Below are 21549 nucleotides of genomic sequence, written 5' to 3'. Positions count from 1 at the left end.
CAGTATTTGTAAGACTCAGGCTGTGCTAATGGAAATGCAGTACTTCCTTGTCCTCTCTAAGCTGTGCTGTATTTCCAGGCAGTATGCAGATCAGTTTGTCAAGCTTTCCACTTGGCGTTCCCCACCCCTGGTTGATGGTTGTCACTGGACTAATCCTGTTTGCAGTAGTAACAAGGGGAATTTTTGCCGACTGCTGCAGGACCAGAGCTCCGTTGCTTCCTGCAGATTTCACTTGAGGCGACTTGGCCAACACTGAGCAGATAAGGGGGGGGGGAGGGGGGAAGAGTTGTAATTGGCACTTCTGTACCCACTAACTCCAGAGTAATTGAAGCAAAGAGCTCTTTCAGGATTTTGGTTCCCAATCAGACAACAGTTTTGTTTGAAATGTAGCTGACATTAAATTTGTGATAACGTATTCACTGGTGAAAACAAATCAGAGCATGGTTTCTCCCTTGCCCCAGCAGCCTCTTAACTAACCTTTTGTAAAAAGCTCGCAAAGATGTTGTTAGGAAAAACTACACCTTGTTTGCTCAGAGCAGCATGTAACTCATGTCACTCGTGATTTTATTTAGCTTTTATGAAAAGAAATATATTACCTGCCTCAGATGAAAGGGCTGATATTATTTCTTTAAACAGTCCTAAGCAAATATACAAACAGTGAATGGTCTGTTGGCTAAATGTGCTTCAGTAGATTTACACAGCATCTCTGGCTTTTCAAAATAAGCATGCTTAAAGGCTATTGATACTACAGCTGGCTGAATCACACTGAGTGGGTAATTTGCCTGATTGGTTCTTGCACTTTTCATTGGAAAAAGATATTTGTAAATGTTTTCAATAATTGCATAATTTAAATTCCCCTTTTTCTTTTGTTGCCTATTAACTGCTTATGAATCAAATACTTCATTATTCAACAACTATTCAGTAACACGGAGAGTTAACTGATGGCTAAACCCTCATGGGGATGTGGTCCCCTTCCCAGTAGCTGAGTTTATTGCACCGAGACTTCCAGACGTTTCTCGGTGGTTGTTCCGAGTACAGTGCATGACACCTGTCTTAGCCTCACACTGGTGAAAGGTTGGGTGAATTGCCCTGGGAAGTGGTTGTTGGAAGAACGGTGGTTCACAGAAGAAGGGAGCAAATGGAAGAATTCCCTTGTTGAAAACTGGGGATTTCAGATCCATACATTTTTAGAAAATTTGAAAAGCTTTTGGATTTGGAGCTGTTTAACTCCCAGAATTTAGGTAAATGACCTAAAACACAATGATAGGTTATCTCCTTTAAGCGAGAGAGGTCAAAGTTTGGGAGAATGAAGATTAGAAAGTGAATAGAAGCGAGTGCTGCTGCTTAGGTCTTGTTATGATCAATGCTTTATAAATATTAAAAATCAGTAGAAGAAAATGAGTCAGATTTTCAGACCAGCAGTTTTTCAGCCATCAGTATATTAGAGCATCCATAAAATGTAAGCAGACTATGAGGAAGATCTGTAAAACCTATACTGGAAAATAAACTGTTTCAAAGGACCGCATGATGTTCGTCTTCTCTCTTCCCTGCAACTTCCACAGTGCTTGCCTAAGTGCCATGCAATTCTTAAAGGCATAACTTGTCTGCAGCAGTTAATTAATGGAAAGGCAGAGGGCTGATTAGAATTTGCAGTAGTCTATTCTGGAGAAGGTAATTATGATTAGAGCAGACTTAGTATTAAGTCGTATTAAACCTGTTTTGTTCAGGGATTTAACACTTCATACCTTTTTCTGGAAAAGCTTTAAGCGGCCACATTGCCTCAGGCCAATGCTCCTGGTTGGAAAGGCAGATGGCTGGGCCAAATGAAGTCCAAGGGATGGCCGAGGAGGTTTATACCCCAGAAGTGATGTTGTGAAATTACCTCATTGGAGATTAGAGCACTTTCTCCTACCACATGGGGAGAAGGAGTAATTCACACTGATGACCTTGATGGGATTGAGAAGACTTTAGGGCTGGCTGATTCTCTCCTCCAGTCTTGCTGTGTTCAGGTAGATAATCTTATCTTTCAGCAGAAGATTAATATCCCTGCAGATCATTCTCAACCTGCCTTTACATGGTTCTTGCCCGATCAGTTGTCGCCAGTTGAACAAAATCACCCTCTGACTGTCTCTCCCTCAGCACTGGAGCACTTGGGAGCGCCTGTACTACATTGATTTTTCTTTTTTCTGTCTTTTTGGTGGTGGTTTGTTTGTTTATTTGTTTGTTTGTTTTCCCCAGACCAGCTTCCTCAAAGTGTTGGTGGATACAAGATTTGTGCTGTGTCTGGAAAGATGCACTGGGTTAGTTGAGTCCCTACATATTTTACCTATGACCCATGGAGAGCAAACTTTCTCAGAGTGGGAGGAAAAGGAGACGTAGGGCAGAAGGTTTATGTTGTTCTGTTTCAGAGACAGCGAAAAGTGAGTCCCTTTACTGTGTGGCTCTCTAGGGAGGCGAAGATCTGGAGGTGTGGCAGTTTGTTTTTAATACTTTTCAGCCTAAAAATTTCCAGAGCATTTATCGACAAATGTGTACCCACAAGTGTCAGCACCACTGTCTGGTTGCAAACTCTGCTGTCAAGTTCCTGCTTTGAAGAACAAAACAGAACCCCCCCAAAAACTAGAGGAGAAGAGTCACCTCTGAGTTAGCAGCCGGGAAGCAGGATTAGAGTTGTGGCCTCTTCTGGAGCCACTTGACATTCCTGGAGCTACTCCGGCAAAGGGCCCAGAAAACGTGGGACTTCTCAGTCTGACACTACACTCTCACCTGCTAAGAAGAGGAGGGTTCATTTAACGAGGAATTATGAGGGAATAATGTAACTGAAAGCCAGCTCTCGTAGCCTTCATAGTGAGTGCTATCACAGTCGCTCTGTGCCAATGCAACGGGTTTTGCGGCAGCCGCACAAGGCAAAGCGCTGTCTTGCAAAACGTGTGATCAGCTTGACCCACTTTTGAGCAGGGTCAGACCTGTACTTGATCCTCAGGTGCCGATTATCTGTCTGCAGAGCTTTGTCTGTGTGAGAGGCTATATGTGAGAAATCTCCTGTGGGCTTTAAAATAAATAAATAAATAAGTAAGTATCACTGTATTGCCTTATCTCTCATGAGATAAGGAGGGGCCTGTTTCCCTGTAGTGTTGATGCCCCAGGTTGTCTCTTTGTCCTTCACAACTCCTTCCCACCTCAGGGTCTGCGTAGACTTCTGATGTCCCACTGAAAACTTTTGGCCTCTCTCTGCCTCAGTGCTCCTGCAGACCAACTCTGTGACAATTCAAACATTTTCTGGGTCAGTCTTTGCTTGTGCTGCCTCCTCCCAGGATGAGCAGAGCAGCACCTGTGCATGTTGCTGTCCTGTTTGCATTCCACTCCATACCTGGCTGCTAGTAGTTTTGCTGTGCCATATTGCTCTTTTCTGTGGTGAGGGGCCCAAGCCACCATTCTTAAGTGGTAGGATACGCTGCCAGCTTTTGGGAGAAGGTAGAAGTGTCCCACTGCCTGTGAAAAGCCAAAGCAGCGGTTGTGCTCGCGACAGAGTGATGGTTTTCTGAAACCCTGCAACCCTAAAACTGTGAAGATTCAGCTTTCGGATGAAACCTTTTAAATAGTTCTCCTGTAAAACCATCTGCAGATTCACAGGAGCTGGAAACCCTGCGTGGAGAGGAGCAGAGCAGGCTCCAGCGAGCACCCAGTGAAAACAGGCTGTAATCGAGTCAGTTCATGCTTTGTGGTTCTGCTCTTTCAGATTACAGGGCATTGGCTGTGGCAAACAAGCACTTCTTACTAAACCAGTGGATTAGCTTTAATCTGCTCCCCAAAATTCTGGGCACCCCGGTTACCTCTTTATGTAACTAATTAATTTCATACTAAGTTAAATTTCCTTCACCGTTACTGTACTGCTCGCATTGAATCAGCAGTTGTAGGCCAAGCTGACCACGGGCTCCGCAGTGTTAGGTATGAGGAGAGGGATGACCAGCATCCCAGAAAGCTCCTGCTCAAATTGGAAATGACAGGGTGAGGATGGGAGGCAGGGACACTCCAGTCTGTTTAGCAGACTGGGGCCTCGGAGGTAGGAAGTGCCCTTAAATCTGGCGTAGCTGGCAGCTCAGTTTATATCCCCTCCATGGCTCTTGTGTGCCGTGAAGCTTGTGTGCTTCTGCTGAACTCAGCTTCACCATCTTGTGTCTCGGTGTGGCCCCTCAGACTGTCCTGTGTCCTTCCCTGTGCTTTGTGTCTTCAGGTACCCATAGGTGCTAACCAGACCACTGCTTCTGTTGTCCCCTGGGGAGAGAGGCTCTGAAGCAGGTTTTCAGAAGTGCTTGTGGGACTGACTCTTTGCCGAGCATCTTTATAGGTCTGGGCTGTATGGGAGGACGTCCAGGTCCCTTAACACTAGAATAATCCATATGTGCACACCAAGAATAAACTGGCTTTCCTAATGTATCTTGTGAAATCTTATAGCCTTTGAAGGAGAGGGAAAGGCAGATCTGAGTAAAAGTAAAAAAAAATAATAAAAAAACCCCCTTCATTCACAGTTGAAGTGACCTGAACTCAGCTGATTTCTGACGCCTGAGGAAACGTGAGTGAGAATTGTATCTTTTGTTTTCTTTCAAATTTTATCAAGGATGAGCACAACATTTTGACAGAAAAGAAAGCACGGGAATTTCAACCTGGCTGCTATCAGGAAGTACTGGAAACCGAGCCTGAGCCCAGATTTCCAAATAAAAGATGCTTACCTGCAATGGAAGAGCTTCTAGAGGGCTACCTAGTGAGTAATTGAAAAAAAAATCATATGCAGAATGACATGTTCGTTCTTATTATTGCTGCATTTGAGCTAGGGAAAACTGACAGATTAGTCATATTCTATCATAAATATCTTACTGTGCCCATGTTTACGGATTCATTATTAATATCAGGCACTCATACACTTAAGATTCTGGGTAAAGATCCTACGAATTGTTTGCTTTTTGAGTCAGCTTGTTTGATGGGGAGATCTATTCTGCAAGAAGGAAGTGAAATGTCTGTTGTAGAGCTAAGACATATAGTGAATAAATATTACGTTGTCTTTATGAAGGGAAAATTGAAGCATCTGGTCACGAAATATATCCCATTAGCAAACTGGAACAAACTGGCTTTTCCAGCTATGTCATCGCTTACAGCTGTGCTCTTTCAATCCTGTGCTGTGTCTGAAGGACAGAGCTAGTCACCCTCGGTCCTCTTAGAAACAGGATTGTTTGAAGTTCAATGCCTTCTAGGAAAATGGAAGGCACTGACCTCATTGGAGATGTTGGTGTAAGTGTGACTGTGTCTGCCTCGGTTAGATGTTAGCCTGCGTATTGGCTTCATCAGTATAATCTATCATTTGCGTTACACCAGTGTCTAAGAGATCTATCTGGAATCAAGGTTTCAATATTTTAGGCACTGAAGAGAAAAATACTGGAGATTTTTCAGACACTTGAGTAAATTAGGGTAAAACTAGTCGTTGCTGCTTTTGAGCATTTCTTTAAAAGTGTTGTGGTTTAACCTCAGTTGGCAACTGAGCACCACACAACCGCTCGCTCACTCCCCCCGCCCGGTGGGATGGGGGAGAGAATTGGAAGAGTAAAAGTGAGAAAACTCATGGGTTGAGATAAAGACAGTTTAATAACTAAAATAAAATAATAATAATAATAAAAGAATCTACAAAGCAAGTGATGCACAATGTAATTGTTCACCACTTGCTGACCGATGTCCAGCCAGCCCCCGAGCAGCGGCCCCCCGGCCAGCTTTCCCCCAGTTTATGCACTGAGCATGACGTCACATGGTATGGAATGTCCCTTGGCCAGTTTGGGTCAGCTGTCCTGGCTGTGCCCCCTCCCAGCTTCTTGTGCACCTCCAGCCTTCTCAGTCGGTAGAGCATGGGAAGCTGAAAAGTCCTTGGCTAGTGTAAACACTACCTAGCAACAACTAAAACATCGGTGTGTTATCAACATTATTCTCCTACTAAATCCAAACCACAGCACTGTACCAGCTCCAACCAAAACCAGGACAAAAAGGTAGGTTTGTAAGGAACATAATGAAAGACCAGAATCTCTGTTTTTGGACAGCCCCATGCCCAACACAAACCAATCAATCTCTCCTCCCCCAGACCTCTGAAGCCTCCAACGGATTATGTTCCTGGGGAACGTTTTGGCTTCTCATGCTGTGTGCCACAAATCTCCTTATCTTAAGGTTGTTGCCAAGTCTGACCTGAGAGGAGACAGTGAGGACTGGGCTTATTGGAGTCCAAAACCCATGATAGTTTCTAAAATATAAACATATGTCTAGATCTATACAGAAAATAAATGACACTATATATAAAGATATAAAAATATATACTTTCCTGCTAATTGAAAAGTAGTTATTCTTCCTGTATGTGCAGGAGTTTATTTAGAAAAGAAGTAACGTGCTGCAATTTATTTTCAACAGTGCAACAAATGCGCTGTTATTTTTAGTGAAGAACTCGATAGATCTACCCGCTGTGTTTCTCTTTGAGACCGCAACCTGCACTATGCACTTTTGCAGAGCATTTAAGGGAGCTCCTCACCTGGACTGCTGATTCCCTGTAGCTAAAGCATTGCCTTGCAGGCAACTCTGCTGATTTACCCTCAGCTGCAGACTCAGCCCTCGCAACCTCTCATTTATTATGCAGTTTGCCTTCCTTTTCCCACAGGTAGCATATATATTAATTTGCAATGAGCAGACACATGTTGGGAGGAGGCTGCACAGACACGATGGTGGCAGACAGGCCTCCTCCAGCCGAACGCTCGCTCTCCTCAGCCCCGTGGGGTGCAAATTCACATTAACTGCAAACCCCACAAAAAGTCAGTCTTCTCTGACCCCCCCTTAATCTTCCTTATACAGGTCACCAAGGAGGTGTCACTCAGGAGGGAAAGCACCTCTTTCTGTGCGGGTTTTTTTCGGGGGGCGGAGATGGGGGATGGTTGGTGGCTGCTTCTGAGCATCCCTGCTCCGCAAAAGGTGTTTGAATAAACAGCTTTCAGCAGGTATTATTAAGGGGGTTAACGAGCCCCTTCCTCAGCTGGGGCGGGCGGTGCTTCCCCCCGCCTGCCTGCCTCCCTCCCTCCCTCCCTCCCCCGCCGCCTCCGCCCCCCGCGGAGGGCGATTAGGGGCGGCTCTCGCCCCCTCCATAAAGCGGGTGCCGGGTGCTGCCGGGTGCCGCGCTGCCCGTCCCGTCGCGTCGCCCGTCCCGTCCCGTCGCCCGTCTCGGCCATGCACCCCGCGCCCCGCCGCGACGGCTCGCTGGAGACGGCGCCCTGCCCGCGGGAGGCCGCCGGCCAGGTGAGGGGTGCGGGCCGGGGCGCGGGGCAGGCGCGGGCTCGGCTCCGGGCTGAGCGGCCCGGGGCGCAGCGGCCCGGGGCGCAGCGCTGCGAAGGGGGGCCGGTCCTGGCTTGCGGGAAAAATGTTGCTTCTCTGCAGTTACAGCTCTGCCGCCTCGCCGTTGCGGTTCTCGGAGCGGTGGTCTTGGGGGAAAAGGGGAGCTTTCTGGCTCTGGTTACCTGGAGAGTGGTGATTGCCCTGAGGTGCTCCTCTGGCATCGGTGGGAGTGCTCAGTGCCGCTGGGATTGGGATGGGGCTGATTTGTGCTGCTGGTTTTGGACAGAAGGGGGCAAAAAAGTGGTAAAATTCAAATACGAGCAAAGGAAATTAAGGTAGAACAAAAGTTACTTCTGGTACGTCATTGCTTAGAAGATAGAGGGTGTGATATAGCCCAGAATAATCCGCTACTGGGTTATTTCATGTTACAGTGGGAATATGCTTAGTACATCAGAGAAGGTGAGATAAAATCAGCGCTTATGTGTTGGTCACGCTTATTGATACTGTACAGTTTAAAATGTCAGTAAAATTCCTTGTGAAAACAAGAACGCTGACTGTAATGGAGCACAGTTTCACAAAAGATTGTTTTGCCCTATCCCTCAGATCTTTGGAAGCCAAATAAACTGTTCAGCACAGCTTTCTGTTTGGTGTCTGAGAATTAAATCTAAGGAAGACCTTTGGTATGGCTGAAAAATTTTCCTGTAATGGGACATCTAGTCACTCATAAGATCAAGTCTTCATCCTTCCCTACTAAGAAGTGTGTCAAAAGGACACTGAGAAAGTAAGCAGCTACTTAAAGAGGGAAGAGGATATAAAATGCCTGTTGAGACTTTTTATCAAGTACTGTTAATGGCAATCTGTATCAAATACGTTTTCTAAAAGATTTTTTTGGTCTTCAGTTTATGGCTCTAAAATGTAATTTCCTTTAGCTGAGTATGTTTGGATGCTTTTAAATCTTGGCTATCCATTAATATAAAGAATTAAAGCACAAAATAAACACCCTCAAATATCTCTCTTGCAGAGAATATTCTTTGGGGAGGGGGAGAAAGGGAAGGTAATTGCTAAGGGCTCCAAAAGGAGCCATCTTTAACCAGAAGACACCTAAATATCTATCTGAATAAGGGCTTTAGAGTATCCCTGTGTTTGTGTATTTTCATTAAGACTTGAGTCAGGTTGATGGGAAATCAGTTAATGATTTGTGTCATTAATAATAAGCATCAATGCAATATTAATTCCCCCGCCCCCAAAAAGCTTAAATGTGTTACCATGCAAAGGAAAAGTGTCAGAGTTGATTAGAGTTGAGTTACTGATACAGAATAAAATGAAAGTGAAGGTGCAGCTGTTGGCGGACGGGAATTATTTTTGCGTTACCATTTTCTTTTGTTGTCTTGCACCAAAATGGTTGCTGCATTAATGCAGACCTATTTTCAGTCTATTTTTTAATTGAAAGCCAAAGATTAATGTTGGTTTAGGGTTAAAGGTGTAAGTGGTGTGCGTTTGGCATTGTAGGCATCTGAATTTCTCTTCTGCAACTTTTTTCAAATTCGTAAGTTAGAGGTAATTTTTAGAACTTAATGTAAGAACATGCTACATTTTGTTGTATTTTCTTTGTTGGTCTCCTAAACATACTACTTTACAAATGTTGTCGCCTGATCTGAAACACAATGTTAGTTGAACTAGCAAAATATGAAATAGGAGCACTAGTCTTCAATGCATGTAGTTTGTCCTAGCTGTGCACCTTATAATGCATACAACTATGCCAAATCTCATCAGCTGGTCTTGTCTTAAGTCAATGATTCTGAATGTGGAATCAGGCCAACATGCTGTGTATAAGCCATATTTATAAAACAGCCCAGCAGTTTTTGCTGTCAAAGACCACCACCTAACTCTATTTGTAATGCAGACTTCTTTGCATCCAGCTTCTTCTACAGCAGTGTCATCTGAGTAGCATTTGGCTCATGCAAATGGCTATCTCTGCACTTGAGAAAACAACCAATAACCTATATGTAATTGTGGGGTGGTTAGTTTTTTTTTTTCTCTGCTTGGAGTGAGAAGAAAAACTCACCCTTGCTCAGTGCCTGTTCCTGGCTCTTGTGATCCTGATCTGACACTTGCTGAAGCGAGCTGTGAAACCTGCAGGCTGCTCAGCAGAACCTGGATTGGGCCCCGTCACCCACTTTCAGCAGTTCTGAATTTGATGTCTGGACTCAAGTTGATGGAGATCAGTGGCTTTGCTGGATCAGAAGCAGTGTGATGGACTGACACTGTCGTCCAGGCTCATCGTATAGTGACAACTCGTTAGAGATGGGGACCAAGTCAGAAATCCAGTGATTATATTTCCATGAGCATCAGTGGGCTTTGGAGCAAGACCTCTTCCATGGGATACCACCTCTACACCCTAGAGAGCTCACAGCTAGCAACCTGCTTGAAACCTTTCTTAGAGCAGCATCAAATATCTGCCTTGTAAACCACTCAATTTAAAATGAAGTAACTTCATTATTTTGTTAGGCAGATTATCATCTTAATCTGAAAGATAAATGGGAACGTTTTGATAAAAGATAGGTACAATCTGGTTTTTATCTTTAAACTTACCTGTTATAGATAGAAATACTTAGCTGTACAGCATTATCCATTTTAAAGAGGTTAAAGCTGGAGAGACTGTAGAAGGGAATCAATGGAACTGTTGCATTTTAATTGCATTTTTATTTTTGCTCTTTCCATTCCCGGTGAGTTGTCACCAGAGAGTCGTATCTTTAAAAATTCTGTCAAATCAAAAAATAATTCCAAATAGCAATTATGTGCCTTCATTGTGCCTCTCCTCTTTCTCACTGGCTCCTTCAGAAACCTCACCTTTTTTGTTTCTTTTTGCAAGGTTTGAAGACACGAGACACAGCCTTTGCTTCTAAGCCTTGTATTTTTTCTTTACTTTGCATTTTCTGCATTTTTAATTGTTTCTATATTATCTTTATTTATGGCCTGGCTACATGTGGCTAAGAATATGGCCTGTGATATCCACTGATCTCAACAGTCAGGAGTGTGATCACTAGTAATGTACAAAACCACGTGGTCCTACAGTGTTGGTTGTCTGAAAATTTTTAGTGTGTGATTTAGGTGATTATGATAAGGGTTTGGCATGTGAATTAGGGGACCTGACAGATGGAATAGCTTGGTTGTGGTTGATCAGGGTGGGACTGTCTCTATAGTCAACAGATTCTGGTCAGCACAAAGTTTTAACTCCTTAGGTTTTGTCTCCTTTCTCTGTAAGAGCAGTGCTTTACAGTTACGTAGCGAGAGAAAGGCAATGATTTTTCAGTTCTGATCTACTAAATTCTGATCCATCTTTTCCTATCTATATCCAGCGGGTTTTGGATTATTCCCTTTACCAACGTTTATCGGATTTGCTAACAAGTATTTTGTTCAACTTATTATTTCTGCTAACATCTGCTAACATCTTATAGCTCCTCCCCCCCCCAAAATACCAATGCTAATTATAAACTTTGAAAACATTTTCTGCATCCTAGAGAATGACTAAAGATGTCTACAAAATCATTCAACTGAAAAAAAAAATCTCAGTATTTCATTCTCAGCTCTCACAGATTCTATGTGTGCCTAACTTTTTGCCTGTTACTGTGTAATGATTTAATTGGCACCTTTCCTTTTGTGGTTGATCAGTCAAAGCACAATATTACCCCAAGACAAACTGAAATGTAAAACTTTACACTTTTTGCACTACTAGCCATTCAATAAAATTTTTTGTTTGTTTGCATTTAGTTAAATAAGTCAAATTACATGGTGATTGAAGATAATAAAGAGAATGAAGACCATGCATCTGAAAGAGGAAGAACAGCCATCATTTTTTCCTTGAAGAATGAAGTCGGAGGACTTGTAAAAGCATTAAAACTCTTTCAGGTATGTGATAATCACATTGCTACAGCAGCTCTGTATTTTTAAATTGTAAGGATAGTTTTGGAAGACACTAGAATTAAATACATCCATTTATTAATGATGTGATTCCTAACCCGGCTCCCACTTTGCACCCAAAATTACCCACAAAGGCAAATTTATGTCTCAGAAATTAGATGCTGGCTGGCTAAAAATCTTCACAAAATGTATCACCTGCACCTACTAAAGACTGAGAGAGTTTTGTCTTTTCCCCTCATGAAAAGAGGATTGGCACTCACTGCATATAAGAGGTGGGTCTGAAGCTCCTGCCAATGGCAGGTAGACACTTGGGCTGCTGACCCACACTGGGTTGAGTCTGGTGCCCTTTGTCACCCTGCCTAGCCGGACTGAGGGTGACAGAGGAACTGCAATTGCACAACCACGCTCCTTCGATTGCTGGGCAGGTATTGTGCAAGGAATACGCACAGTGCCACTGTGCTTTGTCATCTGGCCCTGCATGTCTTAGCCTGGGGTTTTCTCTGTGTTCCTGATACAAGACATATGATTAAATAATTTTTCAAATAAAAGTGAAATTTGTGCCCTGAAAACTACTGCTTTTAAATCCCTTGCTTGCTTGTGAGATAATTATATGGTGACTTGATTGGCATTTTGGTGAATTTCTCCAGACCCAGTTGCTAATCAACTTCCTATGGGAGGGATGAAAGAAAAAGGTCTGTGAATTTAAACCTCCTGACTGTGTCTTTCTGTGCTTCCTGAATGTAAATAAAATTGAAAGAACACAGGTTCTCTTTCATTTTCTTCTGAATGGGAGGCTTTCTAAAATCAAATCATTTCCCCCCCTCCAATAAGCAAACTGCTATTGAGAGATCCAATTAACTAAAATAGCTTCACAAAGGTGGTGAATATTCATATGATAAACAAATTCTAGTTTTTAGTCAATCTGTTTGAAAACATTACTTCTTGCAAAACAGGAGAAGCATGTAAACCTGGTACACATTGAGTCACGGAAGTCCAAGAGACGAAATTCTGAGTTTGAGATCTTTGTGGACTGTGACAGTAACAGGGAACAACTGAATGAGATCTTCCAGCTCCTGAAATCCCACGTCAGCGTTGTCTCTATGAACCCAACAGAACATTTCAATGTCCAGGAAGATGGTAAGTACAAAAGGCAGTTCTGATGAAAATACACTTCTCAATGTGTTGGTCTGAAATCTTTTTATGGTGTCCACATCTGCATTTGTGTAGTGTTTTCAGTCAGTAGCTACCAGGTTTATGCTGTGTTGTGAATGAATGCAGTTTGGTTGATATGTGCAGGGCTGTGTTGGCTGGTGTCACCTAGGAATACGGGCTGTTTCAGGCTGGTGCAAATTGCATGTCCGTTATCTGTGCTCCCGTCCCTCCTCAGCACAGCACAACTGGCATGAATGGGAGTCCCTGCACTCGCACAGGCCGCCACGTAGGCAAAGTCTGAATGTGGGGCTTGGCTAGGGACTGTACACCACGGTGACAGAGGTATAATACTGACAGATCCCAGTTCAGTTCAGACACTGGTGAGAGTGGGAGAGGGATTCTGCAATTTTCTCATGTAGCTCTTGATTTAAATTTTCTTTTTTTTACCACTTTTCATCATAACCGGTTACTTATATTAGTGTGAAAGAGGTGCCTTTTAACTTTAGGATGCTTCACATCCTGTTTATCTTTGCTTCTAGTTAGACATGCCTGAAGTTCAGGGCAGCAGCAGATCGGTCCCGTGTATTTCTCAGCCACTGTGCTTGGCACAAGCTGGTAGGTAGGGGAAGGTGAGATCTGGTGTCTCTTGGATAAAAACGGCTTACTTTAGCCCTAAGTAAGGGGAATTTCAATCTAAACACTCTCCCTGTCCTTTTTAAGAAAACCAAAGAGCATCGGGGCAGAAAACCAGTGTATTAACCACTCTGCCAAGAGCTTGGTTATAAACTCTCTTGGGCTTAAAAAAAAAAAAAAAAAAAAATTAGTAGCAAAACTGTAATGATGCATCTCTCTAAGGCTGCAGGGCTGAAATTGCCTCGTCGTCTTCTTCCCCACAAACCCTCAGCAAAGCTGGATGCTTCTGAGGTACATAACCACACAGCAACATTTATTTCCCGTGGTCAGTAAAGCAGGATGGGAGGACTCAAACCTGCTCCCACTCTGCCCAGAGACCACAGGCAAATCACTCCTCTGCTCCTTTGCACACTTCGTACCCTAGAAGATTCACAGCAGTGTGCGCAAGGAGGCCTTGTCTCAGTGGGAGCCTCTAGATACTACTCTGACATTAACAGTTAAGGGCCACAGAAACCCCATATTAACTGTTTCCTCCCCTGGACACTTTGGAGCTGGCTGTACTCTGTAGGCAGACTGTGGCAGTGACAGGAGGAAGTGTGAGCTGTAGGCTGGTGCCAGATAGGCAGTGGACTCCCTTGTCTTATTCATGACCCTTTTAATTTATAGATTTTGCTTGTAACCGCCATAGCCATACTTGAAAGTAGCGTTTCCTCCCTCAGCATGCTCGGTGTTATTAATAACTTTGTGGATTCCATGCGTTCCCTAGACATGGAGAATGTTCCCTGGTTTCCAAAGAAGATCTCAGATTTGGATAAGTGTGCAAACCGAGTGCTGATGTACGGGTCCGACTTGGATGCTGACCATCCAGTAAGTATCTTTTCCCCTCCTATGCTCAATCCTTAGTGAAAACGTACTTTGTGGAGCTTGCTTTAAAAAAATTGCAGCTTTTCCTCCTCCCACTCCTTCCCCTCAATGGCGTCTCTGTGGGTCCGAGCACCTTCTTTTGGGAGTTTCATGTCTTTTTCCTAGTTCAGGCAAGGCTGTCCCTGAATTCAGCTCCCGTGTCTTTCTGCAAGGCTTACTCGTGCGAGGACTCCAGGTCTGGGCCCTGAGTGGTCGCATACAAATTAAAAAAAAAAAAAAAAAAAAAAAAAAAAAAAAAAAAAAAAAAGCCGTTGCGAGGCAGGCTTGGTTCCTCCTCTTTCTTTCTTCCTTACTATAAATGGGGCAAACAAATTGGTACTTGGGCAGTGCATATGGGCAATTTGTCCTGTAATTTAGAATAATCAAGCAAGTAACAAAGATTGTATAAATACTGATATGACTAAAAGGAATCCTTGTCTACTGAATATATAGTTGCATGCATAAAACCTTACTTTGAATTGGAGTATTTGCTTAGTTCATAGTTTTAAACTTTTCAGACTACAGCTATGAGGTTTCTGCCCTGTCCTCTCATTCTTACACAGCATACTTTCATATTTCCCCGCTGAAGAAATTTCATGTGTCTTGTTTTAAATTAATTTAATTACTACAGTTTGGAAACTCATTTAACTTTGTTTTTCCCTTTCCCCAGGGTTTCAAAGACAATGTCTATCGCAAGAGGCGAAAGTATTTTGCAGACCTGGCTATGAACTACAAACAGTAAGCTTGACTTCTTCCAGAATAAGCCTTCTGGGTGCTTTGAAATAATAGCAGAGTGGACTGGCAGGAGCTCACGTTCCCTGGGCTCAGATCTCGCTGAGCCGTGCTTGGCTCAAGAATCGGAGATGGAGGGGTAAAGCGAAGGGAGATGTAATACAAGATTAAAAGGTAGATCTAGGCCATCTTACAGCTCCCCGGGCCTCTGATCGGTCTGAGGATCAGCTTGTGGTTGCTTGGCCATTATGGCACCTGCGGCAGCACTGATCCTCAGATGGGCAGCGATGTCAGCGTGGGCTTCCTGCAGTGTGGTGCATTTGGACTCTGCGGTCCCTCCCCACTTCTCTGGAAATGGGTGCAACAAAGGCAGAGGGTGGACAACGCATATTGCACAGCTGCTTGTGCCAGGATGTACTGACTTGACTAGGGCAGACTGGTCTCCTTTGCAAAGGAGAGGGAGGGGAGGCAAAACCCAATATATAGCCCACTAACCACTGAGTGTAAACTCTCTGGGCAAATGTTAATACTTGAGTTTTCGTTCCTGGTTCAAACTAGTGCATGTGATGCGTAGATAAGAAGTTTTCTGTGAAAAGAAACTTGAAGAGCTTCTGTCTTTAGAGACGCTGCCTGGGGAGGGAGCTCTTAAAGCAGTAAGAGTTTCATAGCCCAGTGCTGTAAATTCTTTCTAAACACGATTTTCATATTGCTGTTGCCTGCTTGAATTTAGATGCCAAGTTCCTCAATTGGAAATGACCTAGAAATGGTGGGTATCTAGAGCTCTATTGCACTGTGTATTAATGCAACTGGTTACTGCAGCACATAGCCGGTTACTGTTAATGTGTTGTTAAAAGAGATTCCCCTGGGAAAGCATCTGCGATGCTGGTTACCTGGCTGGCAGTGGAAGCTCAGTGTAACACTCCCGTTGCTTTCAGTGGGCTTTAGGTCACACCCTCGCTATAATCGACTTTAATTGAGATCCTGAGGGCTAAATAGGAGAGATGGACTACAATTAATATATTCAGACAGACGCTTGTCTGCTCTGCATAGAAACATGATTTTTACCTAGTGTCTATATTTAGCTGCTTCCACGCATTGTTATATTAATTTAGGGAATTCTCTTTTTCTAAAACAAATCAGGAAGGTAACGGAAAGTAATTGTAGACATGGAAGTCCTACAGAGAAAAGGGATGCGTTCTCAGCTCCTGAAGCTGTAAAGGTTTAGCAGGTATTTTAAATGTTACTCTCAGCATTAAACACCTAAGAGGTGTTCACAGGACCAAAGCTTTCAGTCAATGCAAAGATTCCTGTTAGTTAATTTAGGTGGAAAAGAGAGCAAGCCCTTCGACTAAAGGCTCTCCAGGGCATAGACCAGATCTCACTGTGTCTTTGGCAGTGCCTAATGCAATGGGCTTTTAACCCTGACCAGATGTCACAGCTGTATAAATGTTGAACAATAATTAGTAAGTAAATGAGTCATCCGTTATTAGCCGTTTACCAAGGAATGTCCTTTCTTCCTCTTCCCCTTGTAGTGGTGACCCAATTCCCAAGATTGAATTCACCGAGGAGGAGATCAAGACTTGGGGGACTGTGTACCGAGAGCTTAACAAGCTTTACCCAACTCATGCCTGCAGAGAGTACCTTAAAAACTTACCCTTGCTCACCAAATACTGTGGATACAGGGAAGACAATATCCCCCAGCTGGAAGATGTGTCTTGCTTCCTGAAAGGTAATGTACTAATTTTCTTACACAAAAAGGAACTAAGGCCCATTGCAAATCACACTGCTATTATATGGGCACGAAAAAACATCCTTGGTCACTTTTGCTTGTGTTCCTTATGGTCCTTTAAGAGGCCTTTTGGCCGTCAGTGTTTTAATGTATTGTCTTGAATATATACAGTGACATTTGAGGGGCAATGCTACCTCTGAAGAGACTATTAGGATTGGCTAAAGAGATACCTAGCTGTATTGTGTTGGCTCTAGGCATGTAATCGTAGGAAATCCACCTATACAGGGGTAGGGACATTTTTACTAAATGTTGGTTGTTCTCAAGCTTAGGCCTAACTTTTCTAATTGTGCCTAATTTTCCCACATGCTCTTGAGCCAAGGTAGTGCCGTGGTTTTTACCCCAGTTGTAGCAGGAAAGGTGACAACATTGTGCAATTCTATACTAATGTACAAGTTCTCCGTTCCTTTTCAGAGCGCACAGGTTTCACCATTCGCCCCGTTGCTGGATATCTATCGCCCAGAGACTTCTTGGCAGGATTAGCATTCAGAGTTTTTCACTGCACTCAATATGTTAGACACAGCTCGGACCCTCTCTATACACCAGAGCCGTGAGTCATTTAATCTTGGGGTAGAATTTGAGCGAGAGAGTTTTGAATCTCACTGCCCAGAGCCAAGCTACTTAAAAGCTGTTCAAGAACACCAGCATGAAAACTTATTTTTAAGGTGTTGAAGACTCGGCTTTCACACTGAATGTAATGAAGTTTTAGCATGCTCAAGTGCCACCTTCATAAGTACAGGATTTTCAAAAGTACAGCATGTTATTGGAGAGGTCTTACTGATGTTGTTGTGCGCAGAGTTAGTTTAATATTCAACTACCTCGTAAGTGTGGAGCTCAGATCTTAATTTTAGACAGCTTCATTTGAAAAGCTGAGTTTATATACTTACGTAGAGCTGGTATGACCTGCTCAATTGCTTTCAGCTAAACATGATTGACACTTTTCTGTCTTTTGGATATTGACTAGTTTAACGCAAGACATTGTATCTGTTCAGTGGTGCTGCTTTTTCACTCTACCACAAAGATCATGAGATTTCTTGTTTTGTTTCTTTTTCCAGTGATACCTGCCATGAGCTTCTAGGCCATGTCCCTCTTCTGGCTGAACCCAGTTTTGCTCAGTTCTCCCAGGAAATTGGTCTTGCATCACTTGGGGCATCAGATGAGTCTGTCCAAAAACTGGCAACAGTGAGTATTTCGTCGGTGCCTGGTGATCACATTGAAAGCTTTGTGCTTTACTAGGCTGATCCCACTCTGTTGAATAAATTTGGAGCTTCATATCAACATTAGCCACACCAGCTGCTAGACCTATGTGTTTCGCTGGTTCTTGGCTTGTAGAGCACTTAGCAATTTTCCATGCTAGGAAAAAAATACGTTTTAAGGTTGATATGATTGGTATTTTTCTTCACTTGGCTGTCAAGTAAGGGTGCAACTTCTGGTGGTAGATCACTTCTTCCAGATTGAAATTCTATGGTCTGTTTCTTCCAACCAAAATCTTCTTACTTCTGGGAACCTGATTCAATGATTTTAAAAGTAATCTATTTCTTTAATATGTAGACTGAATTGAAATGATATGCCGTTCATTGAATGTGGTGAGCACTAGCATTAGACACTTTCCAGCCAAGAAATTCAAATAATATAAATTAATCTTATTTCCTGACTATCAGTTTCTGGATGCTTTGGCAAAAATATTTTAAGATGAAAATTAAATTTAGATGAAAAACAATTTATGCCAGTTATGAAAGAACTGGTTTGCTGATATCTTTTAATTTTTTTTCCCCACCTGGTGTAGCTAGTGGTAAAATTTCTACTACCTTCAGTGGGAGGAGAATTAAGCCATCTATGAAAAGAGCATTCCTCCCCATATACCTGCAGAAATCCAGCAAGCTAAACATCTTTAGTTTTACAGGCCACTAAGCAAATGAGGAACAAACTGTAGTGGGCTGATGTTTTCACTCACTCACACAGATCCTCTCTATCCAGTGTCTCTTTTAAGCTGAAGCTGTCATGTCATGACAATATTTCTCAAAACGGATTTACGTCTTCATGTTCCTATTGACATTAACGGCTTCTAGACTATTTGGGTGATCTATAACATCAATCTTTCTTATGAGAAACATGCAATCCTGTGGTTCTTCACCCTTCCATTCTGGCTTCCCTCCTCTTTAAATATCTGAGAAGGGTAACCAAGTGATGACTGTCTGATATTTGCAACCGTTTGACACTACCTACAAATAGAAATGCCCCCATCTAGTTCACCACAGCATCTTTGCTGAAGGCTGAGTTATTTTACTCCCTTCTCTGTTTCAGTGCTACTTCTTCACTGTAGAGTTTGGCTTGTGCAAGCAAGAGGGACAGCTACGAGTTTATGGGGCTGGCTTGCTCTCTTCAATTAGTGAGCTCAAGGTAAGAATATCTAGTGCTTATTTACCTCTTTTCTTTGTTTGTACCTAATTATTTTTTTCACTGTTTTGCCCTGTTTTTTATGAAGTACAATTCTAAAAAATCCTTCTTTTGAAAACTCCTAGATACCTACTAGACTTTAAGCAAATTCACTGTGGCAATAATCACTGGACAGTCTGCTTTTGGATATATGCTGAGCAGCTCCCATGTCTTTTGCAGGAAGCATTAGATGACTGGTATTTCTTAGCATTAGGTTCCAAGTAACTATTTTCAGAATAAAGCTCTGCTGGTTTAACCAGATTCTGAAAATACTGCTCTTGTATACACGTGAGCCTTGTGTCTGAGGAATCCCTTTTTGACCTAGATTGGCAGAGTATGACTGTTCAGAGTTACTCCGTTTGTTAAGCTTTAACCACTGTTCATCTGTAGATAAAAATTTTAAGAAGCAATGCACTAAATATGGTCTCACTTAATCTTTTTTTTTATTCACTCTACCTCATGTTATCTTCCTTGTGGATTATTTGGGTGGTGATGTTCCTCTGACACATGATGACACATTATGTTACCAGCACTCACTCTCTGGCAGTGCCAAAGTAAAGCCTTTTGATCCAAAGGTCACCTGCAAGCAAGAATGCCTCATTACAACTTTCCAGGAGGTTTACTTTGTTTCTGAAAGTTTTGAAGAAGCAAAGGAAAAGATGAGGTACAGATTTTTTTTCCCTGTTTTATAAAAGCAGGTTTGATTTCATGCATCTCTCAGCAGTAGCACCAAACCCTTTTATTCTTATTACAGTTTTATAATTATCTTTCATGGGGTTGGAAAGCCGAGATTAGTATTTGCTTGGTCTTCCATGTACTGGGTGGGAAAGATGACGAACTGTATAACAATTACAACTATTTTTAAGAAAGTAAGTAGTTTAGAAAAGTGGTTATTGATACTGACTGCATACAGAGGATGCATTTGTGTTTTGTTTATAAATCCCTCTCTTTTTTTACTCGAATAGAGAGTTTGCAAAAACCATCAAGCGCCCATTTGGCATGAAGTACAATCCATATACTCAAAGCGTGCAGATCCTGAAAGACACGAAGAGCATTGCCAGCGTGGTGAATGAGCTACGTCATGAGCTGGACGTTGTCAGCGATGCCCTCAGCAAGATGGGCAAGCAGCTGGAAGTTTAACACCCCTGTCAGCAGAGTGGTGCACTCAGCAACTCTTTTCCCTACTGATTTCTGTCTAGGCGTGTAATGTATTGGATGCAGAACTCTCTCCTTTACAAACGGAAGAGTGAATGGCCCTTAAGGATAATCACTTTATCTTGTTTCTCTGTGTTAAGTCCCTTACAGAATGTATTCCTTCATCCCCCTTGGATAAAAAAGGCCCGGAGCTGCCTTTGAGAAGCTGGTGGGGGAGTAGAGAAATGGCTAGACTGGAGCAAAAGTGTGGTCTGTGGATCAGGGCTGTGATCAGATGCTGCAGAAGGTGGCTTACGAGGCAATAATGGACTAATTCACCACAGGGAAATGTCCATTTCTGACTCTAGTAGCCTATGCTACTAATTTTATAGCATTGCAGACTTTATATCGTAGAAGCTATTGTAATCAGTGCTTCTAAGTCTGCGCTACTAAGTTTAAAACTTGAATGATTACAATGCAGGCATCATGAAACAAATAGCTGGAGGTTCACCATGATAAAATTGAGGGGTCAAATCTTGCTTTCAGAGGGATCATTCTTGCCCCCAAAGAATTTCAGATGTGCTGTTCGGCATGCTTCTAGTATAAGGCAGAGATACAGAGCTGTTGCATGAAATCCTAATTCTGTTTATTTTAAGAGATTGCTATTGGCTTAGAGAGCCAGGATTTTTGTTGCTGTCCTTGATATTGCACCTGAGGGAAGACCTTTCCTTACAGAAATACCATTTGCCTTTTTCTCGATTGAATTAATTTAGCAAAAAATATAGCAAGCCATCAGGTACTGACTTAGCACAAAGCCTAAAACCATTTCTAAATTACAATTTAACATTCAAAATAATTTCATCGGTTCAAAAATAACACCAAAGTTTAAAATAACAGCCAAAGTTCATAGTCTAGTCTGGCTTTTTGTAGGATTAAGTATCCTGTTGATTGCTTGGTCACTTTATTGACCTGCACAAGCTGCACAAAGATGCATTTTGTTTCTTCTTTACTAGACCTGAACGCCTTCATTCCCTATCAAGCAAATGGTGACTGGAAGGCCCAAGCATTTCATAGGAATTCTGTGGCTATGAATGCAACAAAACTACTGTGTAGCATAAAGTATATCTAATTCCAAAGAGCACTTTAGAAGTGGTGGGAAGCAATGTACTGCTGAATTGTCTCTATCGCATAGGAGCAAACTTCCTGGTTTTCAGGGCTCCATAGTTTCAAGCAGCCGGCACAGCTTTGTACAGCTGTTTCTGCCGACCCTGCCGATGAAATGAATGTATGTATAGGAAATGATACATTTGAATGGAAGATCTGTGATGTGCAGGGTGTATTTAATAGCACGCTAGGCACTGATTCTTCATAGGTAGAGCTTATCAGGAAATCCAGAATTTGCAGCTGTGAAGATCACTGGAAAACGCTAGTCCAAGATTTTGAGAACTTGAAAGGACTTTAATGAACCTCTGTGCTTGAAAATCAGTTTGAGTTTCATATGC

The 21549-nt window shown here is 42.6% G+C and overlaps 1 protein-coding gene across 1 annotated transcript; it reads left to right on the top strand.

The window, feature by feature from the left end:
- The first annotated feature begins 7245 nt into the window (after positions 1-7245).
- On the top strand, positions 7246-20967 carry TPH1 (tryptophan hydroxylase 1). Its single transcript, XM_076343384.1, has 11 exons — positions 7246-7314; positions 11122-11259; positions 12225-12408; positions 13823-13923; positions 14630-14697; positions 16224-16420; positions 16892-17027; positions 17533-17659; positions 18782-18877; positions 19444-19577; positions 19879-20967. The coding sequence occupies exons 1-11, from the start codon at positions 7246-7248 to the stop codon at positions 20051-20053; spliced, it is 1425 nt and encodes a 474-aa protein (XP_076199499.1). The 3' UTR covers positions 20054-20967.
- The last annotated feature ends 582 nt before the right edge of the window (positions 20968-21549 follow it).

The sequence above is a fragment of the Aptenodytes patagonicus genome, chromosome 7, assembly GCF_965638725.1.
Source record: "Aptenodytes patagonicus chromosome 7, bAptPat1.pri.cur, whole genome shotgun sequence".
NCBI lineage: Eukaryota > Metazoa > Chordata > Aves > Sphenisciformes > Spheniscidae > Aptenodytes > Aptenodytes patagonicus.
The sequence above is the reverse complement of the archived record's forward strand: the minus strand, read 5'-3'. Positions and strand labels throughout refer to the sequence as shown.

What these genes read in the sequence shown, in the direction of transcription:
- TPH1 (XM_076343384.1), top strand. Translation starts at nt 7,246, where the DNA reads ATGCACCCCGCGCCCCGCCGCGACGGCTCGCTGGAGACGGCGCCCTGC. An exon ending in AAGCATTAAAACTCTTTCAG is followed by an intron (nt 11,260 to 12,224) that starts GTATGTGATAAT and finishes CTTGCAAAACAG; the next exon opens with GAGAAGCATGTAAACCTGGT. An exon ending in CTGGCTATGAACTACAAACA is followed by an intron (nt 14,698 to 16,223) that starts GTAAGCTTGACT and finishes TTCCCCTTGTAG; the next exon opens with TGGTGACCCAATTCCCAAGA.